Source organism: Neodiprion fabricii, chromosome 3, assembly GCF_021155785.1.
Source record: "Neodiprion fabricii isolate iyNeoFabr1 chromosome 3, iyNeoFabr1.1, whole genome shotgun sequence".
Classification (NCBI taxonomy): Eukaryota; Metazoa; Arthropoda; class Insecta; order Hymenoptera; family Diprionidae; genus Neodiprion; species Neodiprion fabricii.
The window spans coordinates 6,504,898-6,532,882 of NC_060241.1; the positions used below are offsets into that span (position 1 = coordinate 6,504,898).

At 37.4% G+C, this 27,985-nt stretch overlaps 3 protein-coding genes across 9 annotated transcripts; 1 reads left to right on the top strand and 2 right to left on the bottom strand.

Moving 5' to 3' along the window:
• Window positions 1–40: 40 nt before the first annotated feature.
• Window positions 41–10,737, bottom strand: LOC124178583. 4 transcript variants are annotated; one of them, XM_046562030.1, is made up of 3 exons: window positions 10,383–10,556; window positions 9,607–9,861; window positions 41–413 (listed from the first exon to the last, which is right to left on the bottom strand). In XM_046562030.1, exons 1-3 carry the CDS (start codon window positions 10,417–10,419, stop codon window positions 370–372), a joined length of 336 nt encoding a protein of 111 aa, XP_046417986.1. In that variant the 5' UTR covers window positions 10,420–10,556; the 3' UTR covers window positions 41–369. The 4 variants fall into 4 exon arrangements, with proteins under 4 accessions (XP_046417986.1, XP_046417985.1, XP_046417988.1 ...); XM_046562029.1 differs by lacking the exons at window positions 9,607–9,861; window positions 10,383–10,556 and adding exons at window positions 1,765–2,104; window positions 2,625–2,881 and having other exon boundaries at window positions 121–413; XM_046562032.1 differs by lacking the exons at window positions 9,607–9,861; window positions 10,383–10,556 and adding exons at window positions 1,859–2,104; window positions 2,625–2,861 and having other exon boundaries at window positions 121–413.
• LOC124178581 (spondin-2-like) lies at window positions 7,366–20,549 on the top strand. 2 transcript variants are annotated; one of them, XM_046562025.1, is made up of 6 exons: window positions 7,366–8,294; window positions 17,498–17,697; window positions 17,774–17,878; window positions 17,943–18,122; window positions 18,203–18,374; window positions 19,033–20,549. In XM_046562025.1, exons 1-6 carry the CDS (start codon window positions 8,090–8,092, stop codon window positions 19,227–19,229), a joined length of 1,059 nt encoding a protein of 352 aa, XP_046417981.1. In that variant the 5' UTR covers window positions 7,366–8,089; the 3' UTR covers window positions 19,230–20,549. The 2 variants fall into 2 exon arrangements, with proteins under 2 accessions (XP_046417981.1, XP_046417980.1); XM_046562024.1 differs by lacking the exon at window positions 7,366–8,294 and adding an exon at window positions 14,300–15,101.
• On the bottom strand, window positions 19,339–27,934 carry LOC124178582 (protein preli-like). 3 transcript variants are annotated; one of them, XM_046562028.1, is made up of 7 exons: window positions 27,744–27,934; window positions 27,247–27,338; window positions 25,151–25,243; window positions 24,283–24,667; window positions 23,919–24,132; window positions 23,548–23,796; window positions 19,339–23,436 (listed from the first exon to the last, which is right to left on the bottom strand). In XM_046562028.1, the coding sequence occupies exons 4-7, from the start codon at window positions 24,372–24,374 to the stop codon at window positions 23,272–23,274; spliced, it is 720 nt and encodes a 239-aa protein (XP_046417984.1). In that variant the 5' UTR covers window positions 24,375–24,667; window positions 25,151–25,243; window positions 27,247–27,338; window positions 27,744–27,934; the 3' UTR covers window positions 19,339–23,271. The 3 variants fall into 3 exon arrangements, with proteins under 3 accessions (XP_046417984.1, XP_046417982.1, XP_046417983.1); XM_046562026.1 differs by lacking the exon at window positions 25,151–25,243; XM_046562027.1 differs by lacking the exons at window positions 25,151–25,243; window positions 27,247–27,338.
• Window positions 27,935–27,985: the final 51 nt, after the last annotated feature.

Genomic DNA, 27,985 nt, shown 5'->3' on the forward strand with positions numbered 1-27,985 from the left:
TGCAGCGTGTGCAAAATTTGATAAATTTTGAAAATCTAAGTTTGTAATAATCTTGTATTCGTTGAGCCTTTGAATCTCGTTTCATATAGATAATTTAATTGTTAGATGAATAAATGTAGATATCCATTGATTATTGTTTCATATAACATTAGCTACTTAAAGGTTTCTCAATACAAAATTACATGTGTATGTTTTATGGCACAGCAATGTGAAAAAGAAAAATCATCAGTAAATATTCTACTTAATAAAAAGTTAATAGCATGGTAACTCAGTAAAATAACAATGAATCACAAGCACTCGTACACATTGAGAACGGAGACGTTATTTCATTGCGGCTTTTTGGTTGAAGGTTTGCGGGATGTTCACTTCTTATGCGAGCTTCTCACAGCGTCCATTGAAGAGCAGTTTTACTCCTGAAAATGGAAGGCAAAACATTATAAATCATTTATCGCAATGACATCATGTTGTCAGTGAAATAATACTCCCAAGATGACAATGTAGTGAATACCGGTTGTGGAGCAATTTGCACGCAATCAGAAAGCTGTGTAACTTATTTCGACCATTTAATCCAACTTAATTAGGAGAATTACGCGAAACATTATACATCTTCTAATAGAAAAATATAAGATTTAAGCAACGTGAACATTAAGTATGGTCATTTTCAAAATCTGAAACGAAATCGTTTCAATTTGAAAATCATATTTCACATCACCTTCAAATATGCATCACATTTTTCAACAATCATGGATGATTCTAATTGCCGCAGGATATTTTCGTGGATAAATTTGTTTACAATAATTGTGTATATATATTTTAGATGAAATCACGAGTATTACTATTATTATTAGAATTGTAAAAATGCAGTCAACAAATATTTATGCTTTCCTGATTTTGAACAGCAACATAATCGTTTGCATAAAATTCTTTTCATTCCTAAGACATCGGAACACCTCGCTAACAATTCTTAGATAAGAGATAGAAATCATTCGGATCTATACGCGTCACTTTCGCGTCACAATTACCTATACAATAATAACTCGAACTGGACATTCCTCTTATAAAAAATTCGAAACGTCGCCTCAAATGGCATAAATATTGACTAAGAATCCTTATTCATTCGTTATACTTAAATACTTGCTATTTTCTGATAAAATACAGGTGTTACAATATTTCCACTGATTATGCGTAACGTACGATCAAGTGTTTGATTAAATAACGAAAACGCAGAGTGAAATATGCAAAAATAAAAACAATGAATATTCAGTCTTTGAAAAGAGCGTCATGTTGCTCTCAAAAAAAAAAAAGGAAAACCGGTTCATCCAGGCACTCAATTTTGTGCATCGACTTCACTTCCAACCACCTACACTTAAATCAAACAGCAAAAACCAGTTTTTGTCGTAACCGGTTCCGTGCGTAAATTATTAACGCGTGATAACTTCTGCAGTTTAAAAAAACGACACTAATATTCATTGAGAAGTAAATATATATACTCTAATCGTTATCCAGATGAATTTAAAACTTACAGGTCAACCGAAATGAAATAATTCTCTCCAAGAGCCCGTCGAGAACAATTTTTGAATGGTTTTCGAATTCTGCTTAGGCTTCTAACCATATGCATAATACTTTTATCTCTTTCTTCGTTTTCTTATAAACTCGAAGAAATGGTAAAAACAAAAAATTGCTTATACCGGTTCCACTCTTAACAGTGATTATTCATATTTCAACCTCGTATTTCCCTACGTGGTATAAGACATTAATACATACGAAGCTGTAAAGAAATCCATAATAGGAAACAAATCTCCTTTTAAACCTTCGAATATCTTTGTTGACAAAGCATGACCGCATATCTGATACTCACCTACGCCACAATTTTGAGCACATTTCAGTCTTTCAAGATTATCGTAGGTCATTCGGTTATCACCACAGACTGGATTGTACTGCGGAGTAGTGACGCATGGACAGTTGGCAGGCATCCCGGAAGCAGGGGCTGCTGTCGATGGAGCGGAAGTTGACGTCCTCGAGGATGCGATCGCCACTGAACCATCTTGGTCTCTTTCCCACCAATTTTGCTGGGCTGATGCATCGTGGACGAAGCATGCCAAAGCTGGAATTCATGTGAGGGAGAATTATGAGTCGTCGAATGGTCATTCATGAGTGTAGCATAAGACATACGATTGTCTATCGCATGAGAAGATTGTAGGTGGAAATGTCAATGTACCGATTATGCGACAGATTCGGAATTTGGACGTTTGCTGTTTCAATGAATGAGGAACTCATCCGCTGACGATGAGTTCAAGTTGACCCCCAAAAGCACATCGAGTGCAAAAATTTCGCGCCAAGCAGCTTCATTAAAGTGACAATCACCAACAAGAATCCTTCGTTCGTATTCAAGAGGACAAAAGTGATTATGTAACAAATGTATCTCATTCATCTCGAAAAACTGTTCAGATCCGAACTATCGCCCACCCATTATAACACTCGCTCAATGGAGAAATTGGTAATCAACCGGTGCAATTGAAATATGAAACGTGCGAAGAACTTCACGAGAAAATGGAAAAATGTGGTAAGGAAACGGAACAACAAAATGTTTGATCAGTTAAATGTACATTAGTAGCATCACTTACCGGCAACGATGACAAGAGATGTTAATGCTACTTTCATGATGGACAGTCTGACTATCTCTCTTCAGGAATGTGCCGAACAGTCCAATAACGTAAACACTTAAGTGTTGCTGTGAGGCTTGATTACCGCCGTTGGTTGTCCCGTCTCTACCACTTTGTGATTGAAAGTCGACTGAGTCTGGCGAGGTCAACTCAAGTTTTATATACGCGGTGAATACACTGCCGTAGCCCCGGGATTCCTCGTCCAACGTGCTCACGGTCAATTATAACCATCTGTGGATTTCCGGATTGTATGTTCACGTTCGTAAGGTTGAACTTGGAAGCTGTGTAATAATTTCCAGTTATTAGCGTCTCCGGTGGGGACGAGCCGTTTACCTCTTTTCTTTTTACGCTCATCAAATTTCTGGTTCTTTCGAAACTCGGCAGTACGACAAACAAGGAAAACAAGCGCATGCAATGATAACCGAATACAGAATTTCCAGAAGTAATTATAACGAAACTGAGGAATGGTAGGCGGAAAAAAAGAGTGGTAATTATCAAGCGGAGCGTATTTTTTTGTAGAATTTGCATAAATTACAGTAAATACTGCAAAATTTTTATTTCCTCGTTTGAGTTCACTTTTAAGTTTCGAATCGCGGTGCAATTATGTCAAATCTGAGTTGAAATGTACATTAATTTCATTCCGTGTAAATACTTTAATTAGCATTCCCGAATCATTCTTCGATGCGTTCATCTTCGACCGAGACGGTTAAAAAATTATCCAGTCAATGAATGCATGCTAAATTTGAATTGCAAAATACGATCTTCCATTTTCTCAACATCTTTAGGTCGGAGTCTACGCAAGTTCAAATCGTGTCTTCTGGCGATTCCAATCGCTGAATATTCCCAATAGCTATAAATTACTACTCGGCTTGCACTGAGAGAAATTAATTTTTAGTTCCGGCTTCCGTTCAGTCCTTAACCATTTTCATTTTTTACCGCAATCGAAAAATACAGTTCTAGGAAGAAAATTAAAATTAGTTTTGTAGTGTGTAGTGCAGTGACGTAGGCAGGTTTGGGGATTTACAGAAAGATATGTTCTCCCGGCACGTAAGGAAAATGAGGGTGTAACAAATACGTTACACGTAGGAAGAATCAGCTGGACTTCCCACTTTCCAGACGTCCGTCGGTCGCTCATCGCGACCGCAGAAATAATTTATCCGAACAATTGACGTCTGGTGAAATTCTCGATGCGCACATGTAAAAACCGTATTGGTAATAGTTGTAAAATGTGAGCAGCTGTGATGATAATTTTCAAAGAAAATTTACGAGGAAAACTGACTTACCTCGAATATTTCAAACCATTTCGCTGAAAATTCCTCATTCGCTAGGCAGTGTTTTCCGCACGCAAACATGTACGGAAATATTCAACGCCCAAGGTCGTAAAATATTGGACCAATTTTTATGATAGATTGAATTGTTATTTGTGCTGTGAAAGTGTCATCTTAGGCATCGTCAGCTGCGTAGTTATTAGAATCAAGAGTATTCTTTACACTGTTTACGGTCACTTGCTGAACTTAAATTAATTCCACCTACTTTCCGCGAACTTTAATTGCACCATAACAATCAATTTGAAGGATAATTCGTACGAGAAATATTTCGAGTAATGTACATTGTGAATGAAAAAAGGTAAACGGAATATTTTCCTGCAACGAAATCGACGAAGAAATGTTGCATTGTACGAACTGCGATTGGTTTAGAGTACAATTTCGGAACAACTTAAAACGAGCTCGTAACGTAAAAGGCATCGCTAAATGAATACTAATGGCAAAAGTTCGCATGAAAGTATTTGACTGCTCATATATTCATTTCTGTGAATAAATCGCACGGAGCGACGTTACGCAGGGTAAAATTGTTGAATAAGAAATTACATCCACAACGATTCACGCTCGAAGCTCGAACGAAGATAAATACCAGCCATCGTTCAAGCTGCAAGACAAAACAGTTCATGGGTTCAATTACCGTTAAAACTAATGCAAGATGACGAATAACCGGACTCATAATAAAACCATTTAACTTGTGTGCATATTTGGTGTGGTAAAAAAAATCGTCACTTTGGTACTGAATAGAAATTTGACGCGTGTTTAAAAATGTCAAGGCATCGTAGAATTGCCGAAGGTTTTTCGGATCAAGTAGTCGGGAACGAGCGTATGAATAGTGGCTTGGCTGTTGACTTATTCTCTGCACAACCATGCGGGAATTAGCCTCATTTATTGAAATATAAAACGGTGCGAGGATTGCAAATGTCTAAATTAACTTTGTCGAGTCAAACTGTTAGACCGCAAAGTTAGACGCGTGCTTACACAAAAGTGATACTTATTTCGCCTCGTTGATTCTTGCTACAGCAATATTCGTACAGATCGAGTTCAAGGTTCGAATTTAAGGTATGTGCATATCCCACTTTGTTCGTACCAACTGATTTCGCACAGTGTTTTTGAGTCACGGAACATTCGAGGTCAACTGAATTCCAACGAGATTGGATTACGGTAACAATCATCAAAGAACCAGCCTGACTCGAGTTCAAGGTTCCGATAAACGAAGTGAAATTTATTTTTACAATCGTCTTGAATTAATTACATTTCTGCTGAAATTATGAAACAGAATTTACTCGTTCGTTCACTCATCAAACATTCGACTAATTTTTCGTGTCAATTGTTGTTGGAAATTCAGATTTTTGTACCGTAAAATTTTTTGTATAGTGAAAAAAAAAATAAAAAACCATCATGTGAGGAAACTTGCAATTGGTTATTTATTCAACATTTTATATCGAAATTTCATAAATTGTGGTGGTAATGATATTGGATTGATAACGTTTTTTTAATATTTTGTACGACTAATATTGTACATAAATAATTGTACATAAGACAATACGATTATTAAGGCGAATCTTATGAAGCAGCTTCCGTCTTTAGCGGAAGGAGGAATTTCTAGTTGTACGGTTTTATACATCGTACAATGTTAAACTATTTTAATTTTTTTTTATCGTAACAAAAAAATATACTGGGTACGAAATAAAAATGATTTTCACAACTTTGACCAAAACAAATACTACGTGATATTATTCTTTTTGTCGTAGTCACTTGTACTGTAATTTTTTTTTTTCTAAGTAACAATAAGAAGTTGGTTTTGAGACCATATAAAACTGAAAGCATTGTAGTAAATTAACAAAAGGATATAAGGTTACAATAACTAGAAATTGTAGTGCTTACAACTATAATTACGTACTAAATGGTTACTTGTATTAAATTTTGTCGTGAAATAACCCATCTTACTAAAACTATCTAATATTTCTACACCTTGGAGACGGTTTAAAATCAATCATACATATTTTCAGGAGTTTTTTTTTTTTTTTTTTAAGAAAATAAAAGTACTCAGAGCGATTTGAGTTTAAGGGCTGTATTACTTAAGGTTTCGAGAAAATTTTAGAATTTTTTTATTTAAATTGATAACAAAATGGCGGCACGGCGAATATAATTAGCCAACGACCACGTCTTTAATACGGTGACGCAGATTCCTCGGTCAATTTTTAACATATCGACTTGAAATTTGGACCTAATCTTCAAAACTTGTTTATCGATTCGACCTCGTGGCTAAATTTTTGAATTTCTATCCCATAAGTTTTTTGTAAATGTTACAAGCTAAACAGTGATGTCAGTAGATGTGACACCGCAAATTAAAGTCCTCGAGTTCGGAGTCGTTCGATACTTATTTGCGCCATGCCGCCATATTGTTATTAATTTCAATGAAAAAAATAATCCGGATAGTATAAATAATAAAGCCCTTAAGCTGAAATTGCTCCAAGTGTTTTCATTTTCTTTAAAAACAAAATTCCTAAAAATAGGTATGATTTTAGTCCGTCCAAGCTGTACCTCCCCCTCCTTAAAGAACGACTGCGGGCCGCGATAATAAACCTTTCGAATGTATGTTTGTTTTTGTATTACGAGCGAGCGCTTGTCTAACTGAAGAAGAATAAAGGAAGCATTTACATTCGCTTGATTTGAATCAGCCTCAGATCGTAATTTCAAAGCTTGAAAACTCAACAAACATTTACGTTTACCGAGAATTTCTTTTCAATTAAGATCCATTTTTGTTTGTGAAGTGGCGTCGAGTCGTAAAACACTCTGTCACGCTTCGATTTCGACTTACTGTAAGGAAGATGAACTGCAATATGTTACAGATCCACTGTTTGAACACGATTCTACCGATTCTAGAGGGTAGTTTATTTCCGACGATCGTTTCCGCGGTTGCACTTCACACATAAATAGATATCTACTATACCTCGTGCAAGAAAAACTATTTCGCTTGAGTTTTACTGTATGTGCATTGGAGGAATATTTTGAGAACGATGCCTGGGGTATGATAGCTTACACTTTCTTGAATCTGTATCAGACACACGCCCACCTCCGACGATGCTTTATTAATCGTGGATAAGAAGATAGATGTCCAGCACTGTTAGGGCGATCCGTATTAGAATTCACCTTGGAAATTGGTGAAGAGAATTATGCTTTATTCCATCACGTTTGAATTACACCGATATAAATGTAGCTTGACACTCTCTAGAACTCGATCGTTATTAGCAGCCGATAAAAGAACCGTAAAAAATCGACCAAATTTCATCTATCGATAAATGCCAAAGTTGTCGTATTAAGATTCGTCAGCTGAATCGTACCTGGTCAGAGAGAATGATGTGTAATTTCAGGCCTCGCATCCGAACAACATCGATGAGCCGATGTGTGATCGAAGGAGGGATACGTCGTTAATTGAAACAGGAATTGGATTCCAAACGTTGTCAGCCGATCCTCGAAGGATAACGCCCGGCGTGCATCGTCTCTGGACGTTTGTTAAGTTTCTCGAAATATCTCAAGTCGGCAGAGTAACGTAACCGGGTATAAATATCGAGCAGAGTTTCGGGGGCAAACAGTTTTGCAAGGCGAGGCTGCTGGAACGGAGAGCCCCGACCATCTCAGCACTTCGATGCTGTAAAAGAGCTCATCCACGTTCTTCCGTGACTTCGGTTCACCGCCGATCCCACTCATCTGAGCTGCGCCCACGTGTCTTAGATAATAGCACCGAAACGGGGAAGATAACGTTAGAAAGTGAAGCGTCGAGTGAGTCTCCGTCGTCTTAAAACCGCGACTCGTTCAACCAATGTCGGAACTCCTTTGCGACGGCTCGATAATAAACTACGGTAGCAGTCGTCTAAACGATCTTCTCGGGCCGATAGTACGAGAAGCTTCTATTAAAAAGCCTCAAGTAACCGCGGATCTTGAAGTTTTGTGAAAACGCTGTGCACCACGTCGGTGCAACGTCGAAATTTGTAATGAAGGTGAAACGCGTATCGGTATCGAGATAAATCGGCAGTGGATAAAAATAAATCGAACATTGCGCGTGCGAACGAATCAAGGTATTCGGAAGAACACGTGTTTCAAATGGCAGATCTGAAGATGTGGTTTTTCGCATCGTTCTTAATCATCCTGCCAATTTTCGTCGAAGCAAGAGTATCGCGCAACGATATCTGCAAATCGAATACGTTGGCGGTTTACAAATTACGGATGGACACGCACTGGTCAAACGAAACGTTCCCAAAGCAGTATCCGCTCTACAGGCCAGCTGCTCAATTCTCACGTTTGTTGGGTAAGTTCACTTTTTTACTCTGTCGTATTGTGATATCTCCATGTATGCTCTTGTACAAGTTTACGATGTTTTATTACTGCGATTATGTTGAAGACTCCGGCAAATTATACTTCTTATGGAAGCTTTTCACAGCGTCCATGGAAGAGCAGTTTCACGGCTGAAAATAGAAGGCAAAACATTGTAACTTATTATTTATCGAAATGGTATAACACGATCAGTGAAATGATTCTCCCGTGAGGAGAAATCAATAGATACTGTTTATATAGCGATTCGCATTCAAACAGTAGTCTACGTAATCTATTTGTATCCTTTCATCACGGTCGTCTGGTAGTATGCAATAATTAAATACCCATTGCTAATATTGGGTTGAATCAAACCATTCAAATTTTAAAGTAAAGTTCTACATTTCATAAAAATATAGCGTACTATTTTCTATAAATATCGTAGAAGATTAAAAATCCGATATTAAGATACCAAAGCTGAAACTGATTTGATCTACCACATCTAACATTTCAATGGAATCGGTAATGTTGGTAAAATTTTAAAGTTACTCAATAACAATTCTTGGGTAAAAAATAAAAATGATTTGTATTATATCTGTAATACGAGTCGTGATTGTGATTTGACACAAGGCAATGATCGGCTACTCGGAAAAAAGTGACGCAGTGATTGCAGACCACAGAGACTACATAAAAAATGTTTATCACTCCAAAAGATTTCCCCCTTTTTATATGGTCACAACAAAAATTTCAGGGCTACCGTGATTACAAAAAAAAAAAGTTGTCATATGTGATCACATGTATCATCAGTGATTCTGTTTTTACAAGTTAAATAGCGTATACCAAAGTATACTGCATACACTTCTCGCCTAGCTGACGATGGGATGCCAGACGTGAAGATTGATTAAAGCGATCGTTGTATGCTCTTAATGCTACAGACATGTTTTTGTAGATTATTACGATTATTACTGTGATTTTCATATTGAAAATAAATTAAGTAAAAAGCATAAAAAATGTCAACTTTTTTATTGTATTTCAAGAACGAGCAAAGAATAAATCTATCTTACTGGCACGATTTTTACATTGCATATTATCAAAATAACATACATTCAAAAAAATGACTGTTAGATTGCAGAGGTTTTTATGATTACAAAGTGATTACGATTGCAAAATGACTACAGTAAGGGGTGACACAATGACAGTATAATGAAAGTATTAAAAAAAAAATCCTCCACAATATGAAGCAAACCTTCCTTAATCCCCGTTCAAATATCTACGTTGGCACGTGACATAACCGCGATACAAACACTCACCTAGGCCACAATCTTGGGCACATTTCAGCGTTTCTGGATTGGTATAGGTGATTCTGTTATCACCACAGACTGGATTGTACTGCAGAGTAGTGACGCATGGACAGTTGGCAGGCAACCCGGAAGCTGTAGGGAGTGTAGCCACTGTTGCCGGAGCGGAAGTTGACGTCCTCGAGGTTGTGAGCGCCACCGAACCATCTTGGTTTATTTCCCACCAATTTCGCTGGGCTGATGCATCGTGGACGAAGCATGCCAAAACTGGGATTCATGTGAGGGTGAATTATGAGTCGTCGAATGGTCATTCATGATTGTAGCATAAGACATACGACTGTCTATCGCATGAGAAGATTGTAGGTGGAAATGTCAATGTACCGATTATGCGACAGATTCGGAATTTGGACGTTTGCTGTTTCAATGAATGAGGAACTCATCCGCTGACGATGAGTTCAAGTTGACCCCCAAAAGCACATCGAGTGCAAAAATTTCGCGCCAAGCAGCTTCATTAAAGTGACAATCACCAACAAGAATCCTTCGTTCGTATTCAAGAGGACAAAAGTGATTACGTAACAAATGTATCTCATTCATCTCGAAAAACTGTTCAGATCCAGACTATCGTCTAGCTCACTATAACACTCGCTCAGTGGAGAAATTGGTAATCAACCGATGCAATTGAAATATGAAACGTGCGAAGAACTTCACGAGAAAATGGAAAAAAGTGGTAAGGAAATGGACCAACAAAATGTTTGATCAGTTAAATGTACATTAGTAACATCACTCACCGGCAACGATGACAAGAGATGTTAATGCTAATTTCATGATGGACAGTCTGACTATCTCTCTTCAGGAATGTGCCGAACAGTCCAATAACGTAAATACTCAAGTGTTGCCGTTACGATTGATTACCACCGTTGGTAGTCCCTTCTTGGCCACGTTGTGATTGAAAGTGTACTGAGTCTGGCCAGGTGAATTCAGGTCTTATATACGCGAATGTCCCTCGAAAGAAAACCCTACCTATGGGCATCGCTGCTGGTACCAACACACACTTTGAAATCTTAGTCGGCAGCACTCATAAGTATGTGTTACAGTCGGCCAATGATAAAAATCGTACATTTTCGAGCACGGACGGTGACTGCGTGGCTTGGAAGGGTCCGATCCAAGAAACATTCGCTGTACGCGGAGGATGCATTAACATAGCCGAAGAATTTTCCTCGTTGACCGCGATCACGATCAATTATAGGCACTGCAGATTTCGGGGTTCTATATTCACGTTGGTGACGTCAAACTTGGAAGCGGTGATCTTTCCGATAACAGTATCGCGTATCTAAAGTCAAAAGGTCGTAAGTGACATTATATGACCGTTTGGCATTTTGCAAATCAAAAAGTCGTATCATTTATTTTTTCAAATTAATGACGTGAAACACCTGAAATACATTCAATAGAAGGTTGAAGAAAGTACGAAATAAACAAAAAATTGGAAACAAGGAAATCAAACAACTCTGCCTATGACGATTCGGTTATAACCACGTAAAAGGCATGAATTTTTGATTTATCGATAAAACCGAAACTCCAAAGTTTTTCTCAGAGTTGAAGATCTCATCTTTTGAGGAGCAACAAAGAATTTACCATACTTACACGTGTGTCACGCATCTACAAGCTTTCTACACCCGGCCATATCCATTTTCAAGTATAGTGACAAAAAAAATGAATATGAAAAAAAAAGATACTAGAAGTGAGAAAAGTGACGCACTATATGTATATTGGCCCTGTAATTGTAAAAGGCCATAAGTGATATTGCATGACTTGTTGTCATTATATGTACAACTTTTGTTTATAATCCTAGAGATTGTGTAATTTAACAATTGAAAACAGAAGGACGTATATACTGGCGCTTGCGCCTTTTTGTTCCTAACTCCACGAAAGAGCATCATTTTAATCAATAGTATACGTATACATTATAGGTATAAGGTCGTATGTTGACGCGTAAAAATTGGGAATTTTCTGAATAACCTCCAAATTCGATTTATCTATGCGTCCCGAACATTTCTGAAGCATTTTCAGATGTGAAAAAATATGGATACGATCTTCTGCTTTAATGTTAGAATATTTTTCAGGGCAATTTAAAAGTTTGCGTTGTTTTCGACTTATTCATGCGTTTCGGCTATTTCTACAGCGTTTGCAATAAAAACATGTGTTTCAAATAAAATTAGTGGATACGAAATTTTGCCGTGTTCGTTTCCTTTCAGCTGTATTATTTGTCAACTGGAAACGATCGTATCTACCAACCAACGTACGATATTTTTCTATTACGGTTTCCAATTGCTCGTTTTTATCGATCTAAGCGTTTTCGACTTTTTTGAAGCGAATGTAGCAACAAAAAAAAAAAACAATCTATTCCTACGATCTTTGCCACTAAAATCGCCTTTTTGGCGCTTAGGACCTTGTGCCACTAGACACGCGGTGTACCCATAATACACTCCAGAATTAATTACTTTCCGTGTGCTGCAAAATGCATTCCGCAATAATGCTGCGGTTTATTGACCTTTGGCCCAGACGGTTGAAAGTACGATTAAGTATTCGATATTAAATTTCCTCAATACTTGCAGGACAGGATCGGTCGATCTCGCAGCGCCGATATACGCAAGTTGAAATCTCGTCACAAGGATAAAGCTGGGAATTTTTTTATCCCTTTCCGAGAGTACGACGAAGAAGCGAGACGTCACTGAATATTCTCGGTATCTAGTTAATTGCCATTCGGCTTGGAAGGATCAGTGACGTAGGCAGGTTCGGAGATCTGCGGATCGAGTGAGATAAATGCTCGCGGCGTGTGGGAAAAGGAGGGAGATTTGCAAGAGCAAACGCGTTGAGTTCACGGAGTCAGGTTTCCCACCTTACAGACGTCAACAGTTGCTTATCGCGACCGACCGTAGAAATAATTTACCTGAATAATTAACGGCTGCTGAAGTTCTTTGTACGCGTTGTAAAAACCATATCAGTAAAGATTCTTCGTTCTCCAGGCAATCTTAAAATGTTTTTAGGTGTGAGCTCGAGTAGAGAAATTTAGCATCTACACTAAGAAAAATTTCATTTGTCATAGTAACTAGAAAAATTGAGTAAAACAAGTATCGTTAAAAAAACTGTTTTAATACTGTTGGAATTACGAAAAACGAGGTACGCCTGATCATTTTGCGCTATTGTCGATCCTTTTTTGGTAATTGCAACGCAAAATCAGTTTCTGAAGTTTAATCTACTTTTTTAGTCAAATATTATATTCGGATGTAAGTACAAGAAATGACCCAACTAAATTAATTTGTCAAATCAAGTTGCCGAAAATTTTGTCATCGCGTATAGTTTGTTCGTGTTGATTCGTGCTGCCGTTTAAATTACAAATTTGAGGCATGTGCTTGCGTACGCTCATACCATCAATTGTTCCCAGGAAATCAGATTTTCATACCAAAGGGTTTCTTTGGAGGTAATGCATATAGTTACTTGTCCCACATTTGTTTGCAATTCCAACGACATGTAAAATGTTACTGCAAAGTGACCCATTTTGATACAACTTTCTACCAACTTTGGTAAATAAAAATCTTCCGCTATTTATTATTTTCGTAATTTCTAATTATGTGGGAACTCCTTTTCGATCCTGACGTAAGATATGAGTCAGAGCTGACTTGCGATTTACGAGTATTATATTTGAGTGGGAATTAGAACCACTGCATAACGCGGCAATAAACTGCCGGAATGTATGTTTGTTTTTAGATTCCGAGCGTGAGTGTGGCCCAATTGAAAAACAATAAAGGAGAGCCTTTACATTCGCTTGACTTGAATTAGCCTAAGATCGTAATTTCGAAGTTTGGAAATTAAACGAACAGTTCACGATTAACGAAAATTCATTTACACTTAAAATTTTGATTTGCTTTGCGAAGTGTTTCTCTTCGAGTCATTAAGCGCTCTCACGTTTCGACTTTAACTAACAAAACTAAAATGCAATGTGTTACAGTTCCACTGATTTAGCACGGTTCTACCAATTCTGGAGAGTCGCTTATACGCATTTGCAACGGTCCGTTTCGCGGCTGTACTTCAGTTATAAATAGATGTCTATTGTACGTTATGCAACAGAAAATATTTCGCTTTAGTTCTGCTACAAGTGTGCTGGAGGAATATTTTGAAAACGGCACCTGGGGGCAAGCCTCAATCTCACGTGTCGACGTCTTCGGCTTTTGTATGATAGCTTACACTTTCTTGAATCTATGTCAGACACACGCCCACCTCCGACGATGCCATATTGATCGTGCATCAGAAGACAGCTGTCCAGCACGGTTAGGGCGATCGGTATTAGTATTCACCTTGGAAATTGGTGAAGAAAATTATGCTCTATTCCATCACGTTTGAATTACACCGATATAAATGTAGCTTGACACTCTCTAGAACTCGATCGTTATTAGCAGCCGATAAAAGAACCGTAAAAAATCGACTAAATTTCATCTATCGATAAATGCCAAAGTTGTCGTATTAAGATTCGTCAGCTGAATCGTACCTGGTCCGAGAGAATGATGTGTAATTTCAGGCCTCGCATCCGAACAACATCGATGAGCCGATGTGTGACCGAGGGAGGGATACGTCGTTAATTGAAACAGGAATTGGATTTCAAACGTTGTCTGCCGATCCTCGAATGATAACGCCCGGCGTGCATCGTCTCTGGACGTTTGTTAAGTTTCTCGAAATATCTCAAGTCGGCAGAGTAACGTAACCGGGTATAAATATCGAGCAGAGTTTCGGGGGCAAACAGTTTTGCAAGGCGAGGCTGCTGGAACGGAGAGCCCCGACCATCCCAGCACTTCGATGCTGTAAAAGAGCTCATCCACGTTCTTCCGTGACTTCGGTTCACCGCCGATCCCACTCATCTGAGCTGCGCCCACGTGTCTTAGATAATAGCACCGAAACGGGGAAGATAACGTTAGAAAGTGAAGCGTCGAGTGAGTCCCGTCGTCTTAAAACCGCGACTCGTTCAACCAATGTCGGAACTCCTTTGCGACGGCTCGATAATAAACTACGGTAGCAGTCGTCTAAACGATCTTCTCGGGCCGATAGTACGAGAAGCTTCGATTAAAAAGCCTCAAGTAACCGCGGATCTTGAAGTTTTGTGAAAACGCTGTGCACCACGTCGGTGCAACGTCGAAATTTGTAATGAAGGTGGAACGCGTATCGGTATCGAGATAAATCGGCAGTGGATAAAAATAAATCGAACATTGCGCGTGCGAACGAATCAAGGTATTCGGAAGAACACGTGTTTCAAATGGCAGATCTGAAGATGTGGTTTCTCGCATCGTTCTTAATCATCCTGCCAATTTTCGTCGAAGCAAGAGTATCGCGCAACGATATCTGCAAATCGAATACGTTGGCGGTTTACAAATTACGGATGGACACGCACTGGTCAAACGAAACGTTCCCAAAGCAGTATCCGCTCTACAGGCCAGCTGCTCAATTCTCACGTTTGCTAGGTAAATTCCTTTCATTGCACTTTTTCGCTCTTTCATATTGTATTATCTTTATTTTTGCCCTAATACAAGTTCACCAAGTTCAAAGACCAGAAAAAGCGGAAAATATTAAAGCCACTGTGAATTATTTTTGGACATGTTATTTCCCTTCACTGAGAGAAATTTCTTTTAAATGGAAACCGTTACAATAACGGCTTAATCATTGTTAATTGGCAGTGCAAAATAATATAGTACCAGTTATTACTTAGAATAATTTTAGTCGCCAATACTAATCTTTCTGCTTATTGCGATTTTAATTCTCTTTCTTCACTTCGCTAAATTTCTTCAGTCAAATAACGCTGTAACATCAATCTATCATATCTACGCCATGAATAATCTAATTACAATAAAACATAGTACATACAAGTGACCATAACGAAAAAGAATGCCAAGATTATATCCTAAAGTTTTTATTGACGACTACAAAACTCACTATTTCATTCTAATACCGAGACCGACATATTTCGGTTATGGTAAAAAACGAAAATAGTTGAATACCGTGCAGTAACCAAAAGTAAGAATTTTTTTTTGGTGTTCCCAGACAAATCTTGAAAACATCGTAACTGTATATAAAAGATATCAATGATTCAAACGTCGTGACCCGGAGGTCCAAACTTGGCACGTAGCTTTTCACGGTGAATTACATTCGCATAAAAGAGCCTTTCACACAGCGTATGTAATACACGATACGTGGATTCAGCCCATGGCGCAGAGTTAGATTAATCAGAAATAATTATAACGCTGCGAAGGAGGATCAGATCATAAGGATGCTGGACAGTTGAAACTTTGAAGTGTGCGTACATAGATTCGGTGTTCCAAGGAGTCGTTACACGCGTCTTGTACGGTGTTATTTTTTCAATTAATTTTAATTAATTACGGTTTGATATCGCGTCGTCTCTGCTGGCCCGGCTGCTAAGTCGAATATGGTATTATCCAGAGACAGCTGTAGAAACGTAATTGGAACAGTCGAGCCAAGCGAGGCATGACCGAAAGAAACTTCCAACTATGTAATAAATGGCACTCACGAATCTTCTCACTTAAGAAACTGGTGACACGCAATTGAATGACTAAATTACGAATGATAGTTACATATGTTCGCAACCGTTTTTTTTTTTTCTCAGTCTTGTCGAACTACCAATGACCTCTTATGCGTTCAGAGGATCAGACTTATTTTAATACGATTTCAAGAAGATGTTTAAAGCTCCTTCATTTATCGGAAAAAAATGCGCGGATTTTGTGCTTGAAAAAAGCTACGCAATTTTATTAATATTATGTTCGTACCTCGATACTTGTAATCAAAAGTCGATAAAGTAAATTTGGTTATACAGCAAAATTTACCGAGTTACATCTTGTTTTTAGATTTTTTCGTAAGCACAGGTACAAGTTGATTTTCGGATAACGTTTATCGTGAAGAAGTGACTCGCAGATTCTTTTGCGAAACGAAAATTTATCGATACAACTAATTGGTTCGCTGAAGGTGTTTGGAAATTCAACACAAAGATAATATTTAACACAAAAAAAATGTGTCGAAATAATTCAGAGTAAAAAAATTTCTTGATTGTTGTTGATTTCATGTTATGTGGTATATTACACGTATCAAAGCAAACTAAACGAACTCAACTAAAAATAGATTATTATTTTCCAGAAATCATATCCAGTAATAATCTTAAATCTTAATTGTATTGTTGTAAACGCTTATATTTTTCTCAAGATATGAATCACAGTTATGAAGAGAAGTGCCCACAGCGATGGCAAATGCAGCGACAAGTTTATTGTTAATAATAAGATGAGCGTATACCGTCATGCGATTGTCTTATCAAAGTGTAATTTTTGCTGCGTACATCGTAAAATCTAATTTTTTGTAGACGATTTTACGTTATCCGTGACGTTTATACTTTCGAAACGATTTGACCTGTGCAACGAACATAGAAATAGTGTATTTCAATTTCTGGTACTGTAATTTGATCGTATTAAATTTGTTACAATAAATGAACAAATTTTATTAAAGATTGTATGTCGTGTAAAAAATAACGGTGAAATTTAGTCTTCAAAATTTTCAAACGAGACCAAGTCAAAGGTTGCGAGTCACAGCGCAGCGCTAAATAAACGCCGGCGGCAATCAGGCCGCGACTTTCTCCAATGTTATTCAACTCCCAAGTTCATTTTATTGTTCATCGCTGACGATTAGTCTGTCTGTATTCGTCACAATTAAATTTCACCACAACATCAGTTCCTTAAGTTACACGAAATGCAATTGGATTGATGATAATTTTCGATTCGGATAACTTCATCGAAGCCACTATCAACGATTCAATTTTATACCGACACGCTGACAATTCTGGTACGATCAATTTATACAGGCATGGTGCACGATCCGTCGTACGTATTATGGCGTAACGGAAACGAAGCGAAACAGGAAATTCGCATGGTGGCTGAGAAGGGCGTGGGAGAGCTTCTGGAGCAGAGGCAAGGTGTTCAAGACGTTTTTGCGGCGCCTCCAGTTGTCCGAGGTGTCGGATCTACCGAGACAATCTTCTACTCAGACGGGAAACACCATTTGGTAAAGTCTTGTCGATGTCCAAATCGTAGGAAATGCCCTCCAGGCCATCACCGATAACTCAACATTTCTCTCTCAGGTCTCAGTGATATCAAAAATCGTTCCATCGCCAGACTGGTTCGTTGGATTGGACAGCTACGAACTCTGTTCGAATGGAAGATGGATAAGCAACGTATCGGTTCAGGCAAGTGGTCGGAATTCGATGAAAATTCACCTATGAAAATGGCGGATCTCTACTTTTGCCGCAGGTCGGGCCGTTCGACGCTGGGACCGATAACGGCTTCACCTTCACGGCCCCCGATTGGCCATCGGAACCGACGTCGCCGATAATTGCGATCACGTCACAGCATCCGGATCACCCGGCAAACAGCTTCTACTATCCTGAGCTCGAGGCGCTTCCACCTTTGGCGACTTTTCATATAACCAGGGTGAGTCAAGGACACTTTGGATTAAGAGTAATGATGTACAGTCCTTTGTGACGTTGCAATGGTACATTGTATGCTTTCAGGAACGAATATATAGAGCTACCGATGGCCTCAAAGGGTCGAAAAGGAGGCGGAACAAACTTGCTAGAACTAATCCAGTTATAGTTCCCTTGCCAAACGTCATTGGGAAGGTTACGCCCGATGGTCATCGGCACATATCGCCTCACGTTAAACGTGTGCATAGAAAATCATCACGTGAGAAACTCATGTATATTTTCTGATCGATTATTGAAGTGATTCTGACAATGAGCGGTATTCGTACCGGGACAATCACTTGAAACTTGAAAATCAACTGCGCATGCGCGAGTTTTATCGGCTGTTCTTGCAGGCTGGCCATCCCGAGTCTTCAGCTGTCAAAATGTTTCCGGCAGCGATGTAGTTGATACGAATTTTCGAGGTTAGAATATCAAATAATCGAGGCTGTGACTCGGAAAGGTTTCGGAAGCATTCGTTATCGGGTCGGAAAGTTGATTCTGCAAAGAACGGTCGGAATTTAATGCTCATGCTCTTTGAAAATTCAAACGTACACATTTTGCGTACGTTGGCACGCCTGCATCGCAGACAAGAATATCGCTGCGGGAAGATTTCGCCGGCCAATGAGATTGAATTATTTGGCGCATGCGCGGTTGATTTTTAGTTCCGTTTACCGTTCAGTCCTTGTCTATTTTCATTTTTCACCACAATCAAAAAATATAGTACCAGGTACAAAATGAAAATTAGTTTTGTAGCTGTAACCGGAAAGTCTAGTATACGTTACTATTCTTTCTCATTACGATCACTGTTACTAGATTTCCTTGTAACTGCATTACTTTTCCAACAATAACAATTAACCGTTGCGTTTCGTACCGACCAGGTCAAGCTGTAGACTGCGTTTTGGGCCATTGGAGCTCTTGGTCATCCTGCAGCGCATCCTGCGGAGTGGGATTCGAGGTGCGGACCAGGAAACTAACGAAGCCACCCAAGTTTGGTGGTTCTTGTTCAAGAGAGATGCAACAGAAGCGTTGGTGCGGTGGACACACGAAGTGCATCGAGCGTTTCTTCAATTGGTGATGAGCTGCCGCAACAGAACTCAAATTTTTTATTTAGTCTTCAGCAAATAACTCATCAGGAGACACAGATATTATCCCACTTCACTTCTTCGTTTTCCATTTTTTTGCGATTCAGCTTCTGTTTTACTGTTACGATGATCCATAAGAGTTATCGCATTGTATCTAGGTGCGATTTTTTACCCAACTTTAAACTAATTCATGCGAAACGACTCTCCGTTTCCCATTCTGCATACAATTGGAATTCATAGTTTCGCATTAATAATTCATTCACATCACATTCTTGCCCATTATCGCATTAAATAGTTCATGGAAAAGCGGAACTCAAGTGTACCTTGTCGGTAAAATATTTTTTTCTACTCGGCAAGAATTTCGAGTTCCACGATGCCAATTTTATTATACGTTTCCAACACACTGCCAAATGCCCTGTAAAATTGACAGCAAAATAAAAGGTGTCGCGTTGAAAGAAAAAAATAATTTCTATTTTTTTCACTGTAAGTAGGACTTTTGATGGCATGAAAAATGTAACATATATTGCACCGGATACTTCACAGAAAAACATAACTTTTCGTGTGATGAATTTTTTCGCCCTACCTCAATCTTCCATGATATACGGGTTTACAAAAAGAAGGTCATTTCCGAAACGAGTAATTTAAAAAATATTAACAAACTCACAAAGAGTACCTTTAGGTATTACTACTACATATATAACCAATTATGGAACAGATCCGAGAGGATATAAAAAAAAGTGGCTGAGTTGGTGGAGACCGCCTCATTATGCAATTGTTCAGATACACACATCGCTCTTTACGGTGGTCGTGATCATCTGAAACGGTGTAAAATGTAGCGAATATAATATGGAATAATACATGTTCATGTTAAAGTTACTACAGATCATTAAATGCGCTATAGCATTGTTCTGCTTTCTTTTATCAGCAGTTTTATCGTCCTACCATTATCGAACGCAGGGCATAACGGTCGAACAATTTACCTTTCAAGTGGCTGTTTTCGACCGTTTGAATATTAAATTATTATTTTGTAATTCTTACGATATTTAAGTGCTGTCATTCCACTGAACAACACGTAACTTAAGCTACATATTGTAAATCTATTTGTTTATTATCAAATAAAAAAGTTGCGCAACCCGCTTCTTGATTAGCAAGTATATGATGATTCAAATTTAGATTTGGGTTTATGCATTTCGAGCTTCGGTAAACTTTTCAAGTGATATACGTTTAAATCTGATACCGTAAGTTCAGTATACTATAGACAAAACGAAAGAACGATGTAAAATTTTCAAATAAAATAATTCTTCATATCCATATACATGCACACTTGATTTTGATTACCTTTTATATTTTATAGCGACAAATAGAAAATCCAGTCTAGCAGATCGCGACAATGCCGACGTAATTACATCCAAAAAACGAATAATTTTTACGTATTCTCTTTGTATTTTTTTAGTTATAAGTCCTCGGGGTCTAACAAGTGTATAAAGGGTGCTTACATCGATTCGAAGAGGAAAAGTTATTGGCTTCGAAAGCCGCAAAAAAAAAAAGCAAGAGTACAAGAGTTCAACCGGTTTTAAAAAACACTAGACCAATTTATTTTTAAAGTATATAGAACTAATTTGACGAGAAAAAACGATTGCACGTAGTCTTGAATCGCTGCGAACAGTTAATCAAGAGATTTAGCCAAGAAACAGTAAAAGCTTATCCCGCGTAATTAACTTTGTTTATTTTCATTGTACATCAATTTTATGTCAAATTCGAAGGATGAATTTTTATTGATATTGTATCAAATATTTTTGTTCGTCGGATTTTACAGAGAGCAAAATTTTTGGAGACATGAGACGAGAGTGGAGATTTGTTAATAATGGTAGATAAAAACGATGTCATTATTCGGCGTCTCGTCCCCGATGAAACAGTAAAAGAGAAACGCACCAAAAAACATCATTCACACCGCGAGCATAATATAAGAATTTACTTTCAATTAGTCAGGCACGATTAGGCAAATTAAGTACAGACAAAACAAAGTTTCTTACGATTAATTCAACATTTTAGATCACAAACGGCAATTGCAAATTCGATTCTGTGCTCAAGCGTGTCGTTATCGAATTTCTGATGAATATTGGATGAACTTTTTTTGTGTTGAATACAAGAATTATTGCAATGCATTGAAGCAACTCGTTTGTGTAAGAAAGCTACGTAGAAGTAATGTTGTAGATAATCAAATTGAATCAGACTTTATAAAAAATTTCCGACGTATAAAACTGGCGGAGAAACGTAAGATGATACCTCGACCGGTTCAACATAAACTTGCACGGCATGAAAAAAAAAATATCACGATGAGATTCATCGAATTTTAGAATTTTAATGTCCGGAGGAATTTTGCAAGACGACACTCGATGCGTGCAAAGATTTCTCGTCATAATTTACAGACTGATTGACTTGTGCGAATATGGTTGATCCTAAGTACGATATTAATAGCTGGTAAGTTTTCTATATACGATTTTTTATTCAACCTCATCCATAAAATGAATACACAGTTATACGATTTCAAATGAACAGATAACAATGTATTTTCAAAAGTCAACCTACGTCAATAATCCTAATCTAAAATGTATATAGTATATTATAGGTAATACCAGTTCCTCTTTCTCCTTTCCTCGACGTGTCATTTACTTTTGTACTAAAAATTATTCCTCAGGCTTCTTAAGACTATAGGTACATGCACGGGACCTAAAATTACCGTGGCTTTAATAACAAATTTATGTTCAACCGTTTGATTTGTTTTATAATAAGTTTTCTGTACGGTTTTCTTAATTCAAACTCGAATCGAGGTAATTTTCAGACCAGCAATTGTTCACTAGACGAAATATTCGTGACATATTTATCACTAAGATTACATCGCTGGGATCAAACAGCTATATTGTTTAAAATTGAAAACCTAATTTTTTACAAGTACACACATTTAACGAAATCTAAAAGGTTTAGTCGTTCACTCGTCCTGCCATTATGCAACTGACGAGGAAGCATAACTAAATTATGGGGCACCGTGGAAATAACCATACCCTGGTTGCGAAACCTTTTTCAAGTAAAGATCTAAATACCGTTAATCGTATTCTTCAGAATATTCATTTGCATTATAATTATAGGTATACTTATGGCATATAGTATCATATAACGCGTAATATATTTTCGATATTTAAACACATGGCAAGTTAGAATTACTCGACAACAATACAACGGATATTTCGAACGAAGATTTTTAACCCGAGTTCTTAAGACAAGAGTTAAAATGGAAAAAAAAAAAAATAAGAAAATACGTTAACATAACATACTATATGTTCTACGATTTAGGTGGAGAAAAATTAGAAACGTATCGAACGAATTTGTTGATATTTGCGTTTTGACTACATGATTGATTCTTATATAGTTATTACATAGCGATTGTTTTTTTTTTCGTTTTCTTTTTTTCAAACTGTACCTCGAAATATTTACAATGAATCAAAAACGATCAATAAAATCCAATCTTTAAATGCGTATGTCGGCCATACACGCGAATCAAGACTTTTATATGTACACTTACACATAAATTCTTGCCAATGAGAACACATCGGTATTCAGTTTGCAATTGTATAAGAAAAAAGAAACATACATGAAAAACAAAAGAAAGAATGACATCAGAAACGAATGATGCTTGTGAGAAAATAAGATTTTAGACAATGTCTTTCGAAACATCATTATGAATGGTTAGTTATACCTAATCTGAATTTGAAATCAATAATATACTGTACTGTATCTCGTGGAATCGTAACACAGGATATATAACATTCATACAATTCACAAACACTGTTCGGACGTACTTCTAAGCGTATCTATACAATTCTATTCCCTGTAAACTACTAGAAACAATTGCATTGCAGTTATTGAACATCAGTATCGACGCATCGAAAATGCAGACTTATTTCACACATGTATATTTTATCATGCGGTGTGATTTAATTTTTATACACGTTCGTACAGACTTATCGAATAATACCATTAGGACTGACTTGGCTGACAAGACGCATAAATTGGTCCAGCCTTTTGCTTGGCAAGATCGGTCGCCTTCTTGGCAGCATCTTTCATCTTCTCAGCCTTATCGTGGAACGAATGCTGGATATCACCCGCAGCATGTGTCAACTTCGCTATGGATGGTTGCTCCGTCTGAAATGAAAATTACGAAGGTTATTCCACTCACGGATAATTATGATTTGCCCACTGTGCAACGTTGAACATATCGTCAGCTATTCTCTCAAAATAAAAACTTGTTAAAACCTTATCTATGTATCCCATTTGCACCAGGCTGGGATTCATATATTCCGCGGTTCCCGGAAACATGTGAGCCAAAACGTAATTGAATCCACCCGACATTTTTGCACAGTTCTTTCTAAATCTGTCCATTCCAAAGGCCTGAATCGCCCGGCTGAATCCGTAAACTTGACTGTCGATCCAGGCCGATCTTACAGCCACCGTCCATTTAGGATTCTCGTCGGACACCTTGTACACAACCTTTTCAATGACGCTCTAAAACGAAATATTTTTATGAAAATTTAACGAGAATATGAACAGATTTCGATGAATTTCCGAATAACGATCCCATTCCACATTTCGTTGCTTACAAACAGTCATTTATTTTATGGCCCTACCATAACTTTGGCGTATCCCAAATTTCTCGTGTAAGTAGTCAAGGTTTTCTTTTTTGGGTCGACTACACTTTCTTCCACAATTTTCACTACATTCTTACTAATAAACCGTTCACCCCATTTTGGCACTCTGTTTGTTTTTGTTAAAAGTCTCTTCGAATATAGTTTATTGTTCTTCACTTCTCTTGATATCGTATCCTCGGATAAGACATGGGTGCTGTAATAATATTCAATCAAACGTAAAAACACAAGGTAAAGACTTTCCTTGGGTTAGGACTCAGAGTCCAATGATTACGTTGAGTGAAAAATTAGACTGAAACTTCGCATTGCGAATATTGGTAAGTGGTTTTTAAATTTGTTTACTGACCTGTGAGGATTTGGATAGCGATGCCAGTAACCTTGAGCAACTTGTTCCCAACTGAATTGGAATACTGTACTACTTTCAAAATATTTAACCATTTTGATAGAAGTTTTTTGGAACGTATATGACAATATGACTTTTGCGTTATTTGTATTTATGTGATTTTATTGCGACAAACAATACGATGCATACGTGATGAGGAATGGATCTGAGCACGTAACTTTGGGATTAAAGTTACTCGGTATTAATTCTGGCGTTGGCGCTTCGTTCAAACACAAACAGAGCGAAGTAATCTTTATCTAAGAACATTTATCGTGTCTCCAAATTTCAAGATCTTATCACAGTATTGGAGAGACTTCAACAGTCGCTGTGGATTACAATTCAGTCACACCTGAAACAGAAATATAGTGCATTCCAAATAAGTCACTGTTGTTCTTAAAACTTTCATGGTATAATTAAGAAAATCAGTGACGTACATGTTTGTTAATCAGCATTGAAATGTTACAAGAAGTGAAACAAACGATTTTCCGCACTTTTTCTATCCTAACAAGTTTTGGTTACAAGAAAAAATGTTCTCTTCGTTCGAATTCTGATTTTTACTCATAAACTCAAAACTGTGCAATCTATTCATGAACTTCTTTAATTTTCACGTCTGCGATCAACGGAATAAAAATCTTCTTGGGATATTATCGTATTAGATTTTGAAACTGGAACGGTATTTCAATTATTTTACCTAGCAATTGGGTCGTAGATCCCGTTTATTTGTATGCTAAATGAGAAAGTCTACAACATACATACATTTACAATTAGAGCAAAGATGCTAATTTTTAATATAAATAAAAATATAGCATGCATTTTCAAACTAGTCAGATACCTTTGTTCCATCGTCTCGTGATTCATGCGTGCATGTAGTTTTTATCAACGGTTATCTTGACCCCAGCAATATTGTTATCGCAAGACTCCTCATCTTATATGATATAAATAGAAAATTGTCTTATATTGAAAACTCGTTGATATTACAAGAAACAACATTTCTTTTGTACTGTTTCTGAAGTGAGGGATGCTTTTGAATGAAATAAATTTTGTAATCGTGATATATATGATGTAATTAAGCACACCGTCATTCCGTCGAGTGCAAAAAAATGATCGCTTATCTTTTCAATTGTGAAGATTTGATTCAACAATTGATTAAAACAAATATCTTGTTAGTTTGAGAGAGAATAAACTTCTGTGTCCTGAGTCTGTGAAAGAAATTCAGACCGCATACTTGACTGAAATTTTTTAAATTAATTTAATTCTTCCACACATTAACCAATCAACAAATCAAGACAATTTGAAACAAATTCAATGGCCAAGTTTCGATGAGAAATTTTATTATCCGACCACGTAACGTACTTCACGGATATCAGTCAATATTTTTGGGTTATTCTCGTTCACCCTGATAAACGATGTGTATATAAGAACATTAAGATCGTAGGTCTTCGTGCATATAGAGTGGAACGGAGCATGTCACTTGGTGCGAGTGATAATAAATTTTGTGAGTATCAATATGAATTCAGAGGAAAAAAAATATTCTATTGAAGTGCGACGAGAGAAAGCTTGGAATAATTTTATTGCAGGTAGAATATCAATTATTATTATTATGATCATTATTGTTATTGTGTAAAACTCTGATTGTTGAATTCAATGTGAGGTACAAAAGCAAAAAATTTTTGATCAACGATGGGAATCGTTTACTGATAACAGTAGAATTGAAAGTGTCCAGCCTTCCTTTTTTTTTTTTTTTTTTTATTTGTCAATCATCGACAACTGAGTCTCGGGGTAACTCATGAATTATACATGATACCAAAAATACATAATTCAATGAATCCCAAAGCCAATTTTGATCGCAAGACAAGATAAACATGTTTCTACGTGACTATCTGTATCGTAATCAAAAAATTTAGGTCATCGGTGTTTTGCAAAGGTACATTGTACATAACATACGTTATCTTTATAAGTCAGAGGAATTACTTAGACGCCAGTTGAAGTTGCCTTCATCAGTTCATATTTCTTGTCTGAATTATTCAACAAATATTCACTAATTTTCATGCAATAATTATAATTTTTGTATCATCTATTAAGGAAACTCTCGCAAATATGCTTATCTTCTTAAGCACAGATGTTATGTAGCCACAGATGATAATGATCGTCGTTAACAGTTGAATAAGTTAATAATAGATGGTCTACTAGCATAATATCCCACAACGTCCAATTTTAGCATCAACGATATACTTAGCTACAAATGAAAGAACAAAGCATGGCATGCATGGTAAACTGGGAACATATAATCATCGTCATTTCTCTATCCGAAAATTTATTCAGTGCAACATTCAGCGGCAGAAAAACAATTATTCGCGTAAAATCAATTTATGTTACATGGATAAGCAGAATGACGCAGAGAACTTAAATGCGAATATCACGATCGGTTCAAAATCAGTCTTAATTATTATGCGTCAAGACTCTTAGCCATCGGACGAAAAGATATCTTTGATAACGGTAAATACCGACGACCTGCATTAATTACGATTTTTAGTTTCAAAATTATCGTTCCACAAAAGCTGATAAAGAAAAAAAAAAAAAAAACAGGATTTAAGCAAATAAACCGACTGACAAAGTAAGTGACACGTGAGTAAAGTGTGAGCTTCACTGCTGATATACTGATAAAAATGTATAAACAATTGTATTATCAATGAATCAACAGTAACCGAGAATCATCAGGTTCAAAGTTGAAATTTGAAGTTTTCGGCCGAATATAAGATTCCAAAGGTAGTCGCATTGGCAACAGACTAAAGAGGCTCTAATTCTATGAAACCATCAAAGACACTAAATTCGAATAGCGTTGACGAGTTTTTAATTGAAAACACGCCTGTAACACGAAACCATTAAAATGTATGCTTGGGATGACGGCTGAAGCAGCGAATAACTTACGGAAAAAACAGAATTTTATGTGATCGATCCGCTTCCTCAATTCAAGTACCGAACGATGCTGAATTTTTTTTGGGGAGGACGGTCGGAAGAATCTGTAAACAAGTGAAAAAGTGTGTAAACAAGGATGAAAATGTTGTGAGAGAAAATTCGAGAGGCGTCCGATGAACCGAATTGTGACATAATGCGACGGCGTGTGCACGGATAGAAAATCAAACGGCATGTATGAAGTTCGTACACAATGAAAAACGTGTGCCTAGGCACGTACGCACGTGGATGTGAGGTGTGATTGAATGGAGCTACGCCTCCGAACCTAAGTCAACAACAACGTGCAAGAATTTTAAGAGAATGATCATTGATACGTTTATGATTAAGCGAATCCGCTCGTGCCGAAGGCAAGGCGGCGGACTCTGGTTTATTGCCGGAAAATCAGTTATATAGCTGTGTGATTTTAGTGTATAAATGGCGATTTGAGGATAAATAATCTTGCCGCGACTCACCGGCACCGTTAACACCGTTCACAAATCCATCGGGCTCGAGAAAAATGTATAAATATACATCTTGTTTAGCATCAGCCTGTTATCACGCACAATCAGCACAATGCACGAGTGCTCGGAATCACTTCGTTAATCCAGAAAGCTCGGTCGGTGAAATCCACAATGCAAGGCCATTCTGCTGCCTGTGAACGTTCAAGAGCTGTTAGAAGCTCCTCGCGCACAGTCAGAAGTTTACTGTTCGCCTT

Coding starts and splice junctions, on each gene's coding strand:
- LOC124178583 (XM_046562029.1), bottom strand. CDS start 2,661: ATGAAAGTAGCATTAACATCTCTTGTCATCGTTGCCG. Junction 2,105..2,624: donor ATCTCTTGTCATCGTTGCCG/GTAAGTGATGCT, acceptor CATGAATTCCAG/CTTTGGCATGCTTCGTCCAC. Junction 414..1,764: donor ATGGATTTCTTTACAGCTTC/GTATGTATTAAT, acceptor TTCCATTTTCAG/GAGTAAAACTGCTCTTCAAT.
- LOC124178581 (XM_046562025.1), top strand. CDS start 8,090: ATGGCAGATCTGAAGATGTGGTTTTTCGCATCGTTCTTAATCATCCTG. Junction 17,879..17,942: donor TAAGCAACGTATCGGTTCAG/GCAAGTGGTCGG, acceptor CTTTTGCCGCAG/GTCGGGCCGTTCGACGCTGG. Junction 18,375..19,032: donor TGTGCATAGAAAATCATCAC/GTGAGAAACTCA, acceptor CGTACCGACCAG/GTCAAGCTGTAGACTGCGTT.
- LOC124178582 (XM_046562027.1), bottom strand. CDS start 24,374: ATGGTTAAATATTTTGAAAGTAGTACAGTATTCCAATTCAGTTGGGAA. Junction 24,133..24,282: donor CGCTATCCAAATCCTCACAG/GTCAGTAAACAA, acceptor ATATTATTACAG/CACCCATGTCTTATCCGAGG. Junction 23,437..23,547: donor AAATGGGATACATAGATAAG/GTTTTAACAAGT, acceptor TTTTCATTTCAG/ACGGAGCAACCATCCATAGC.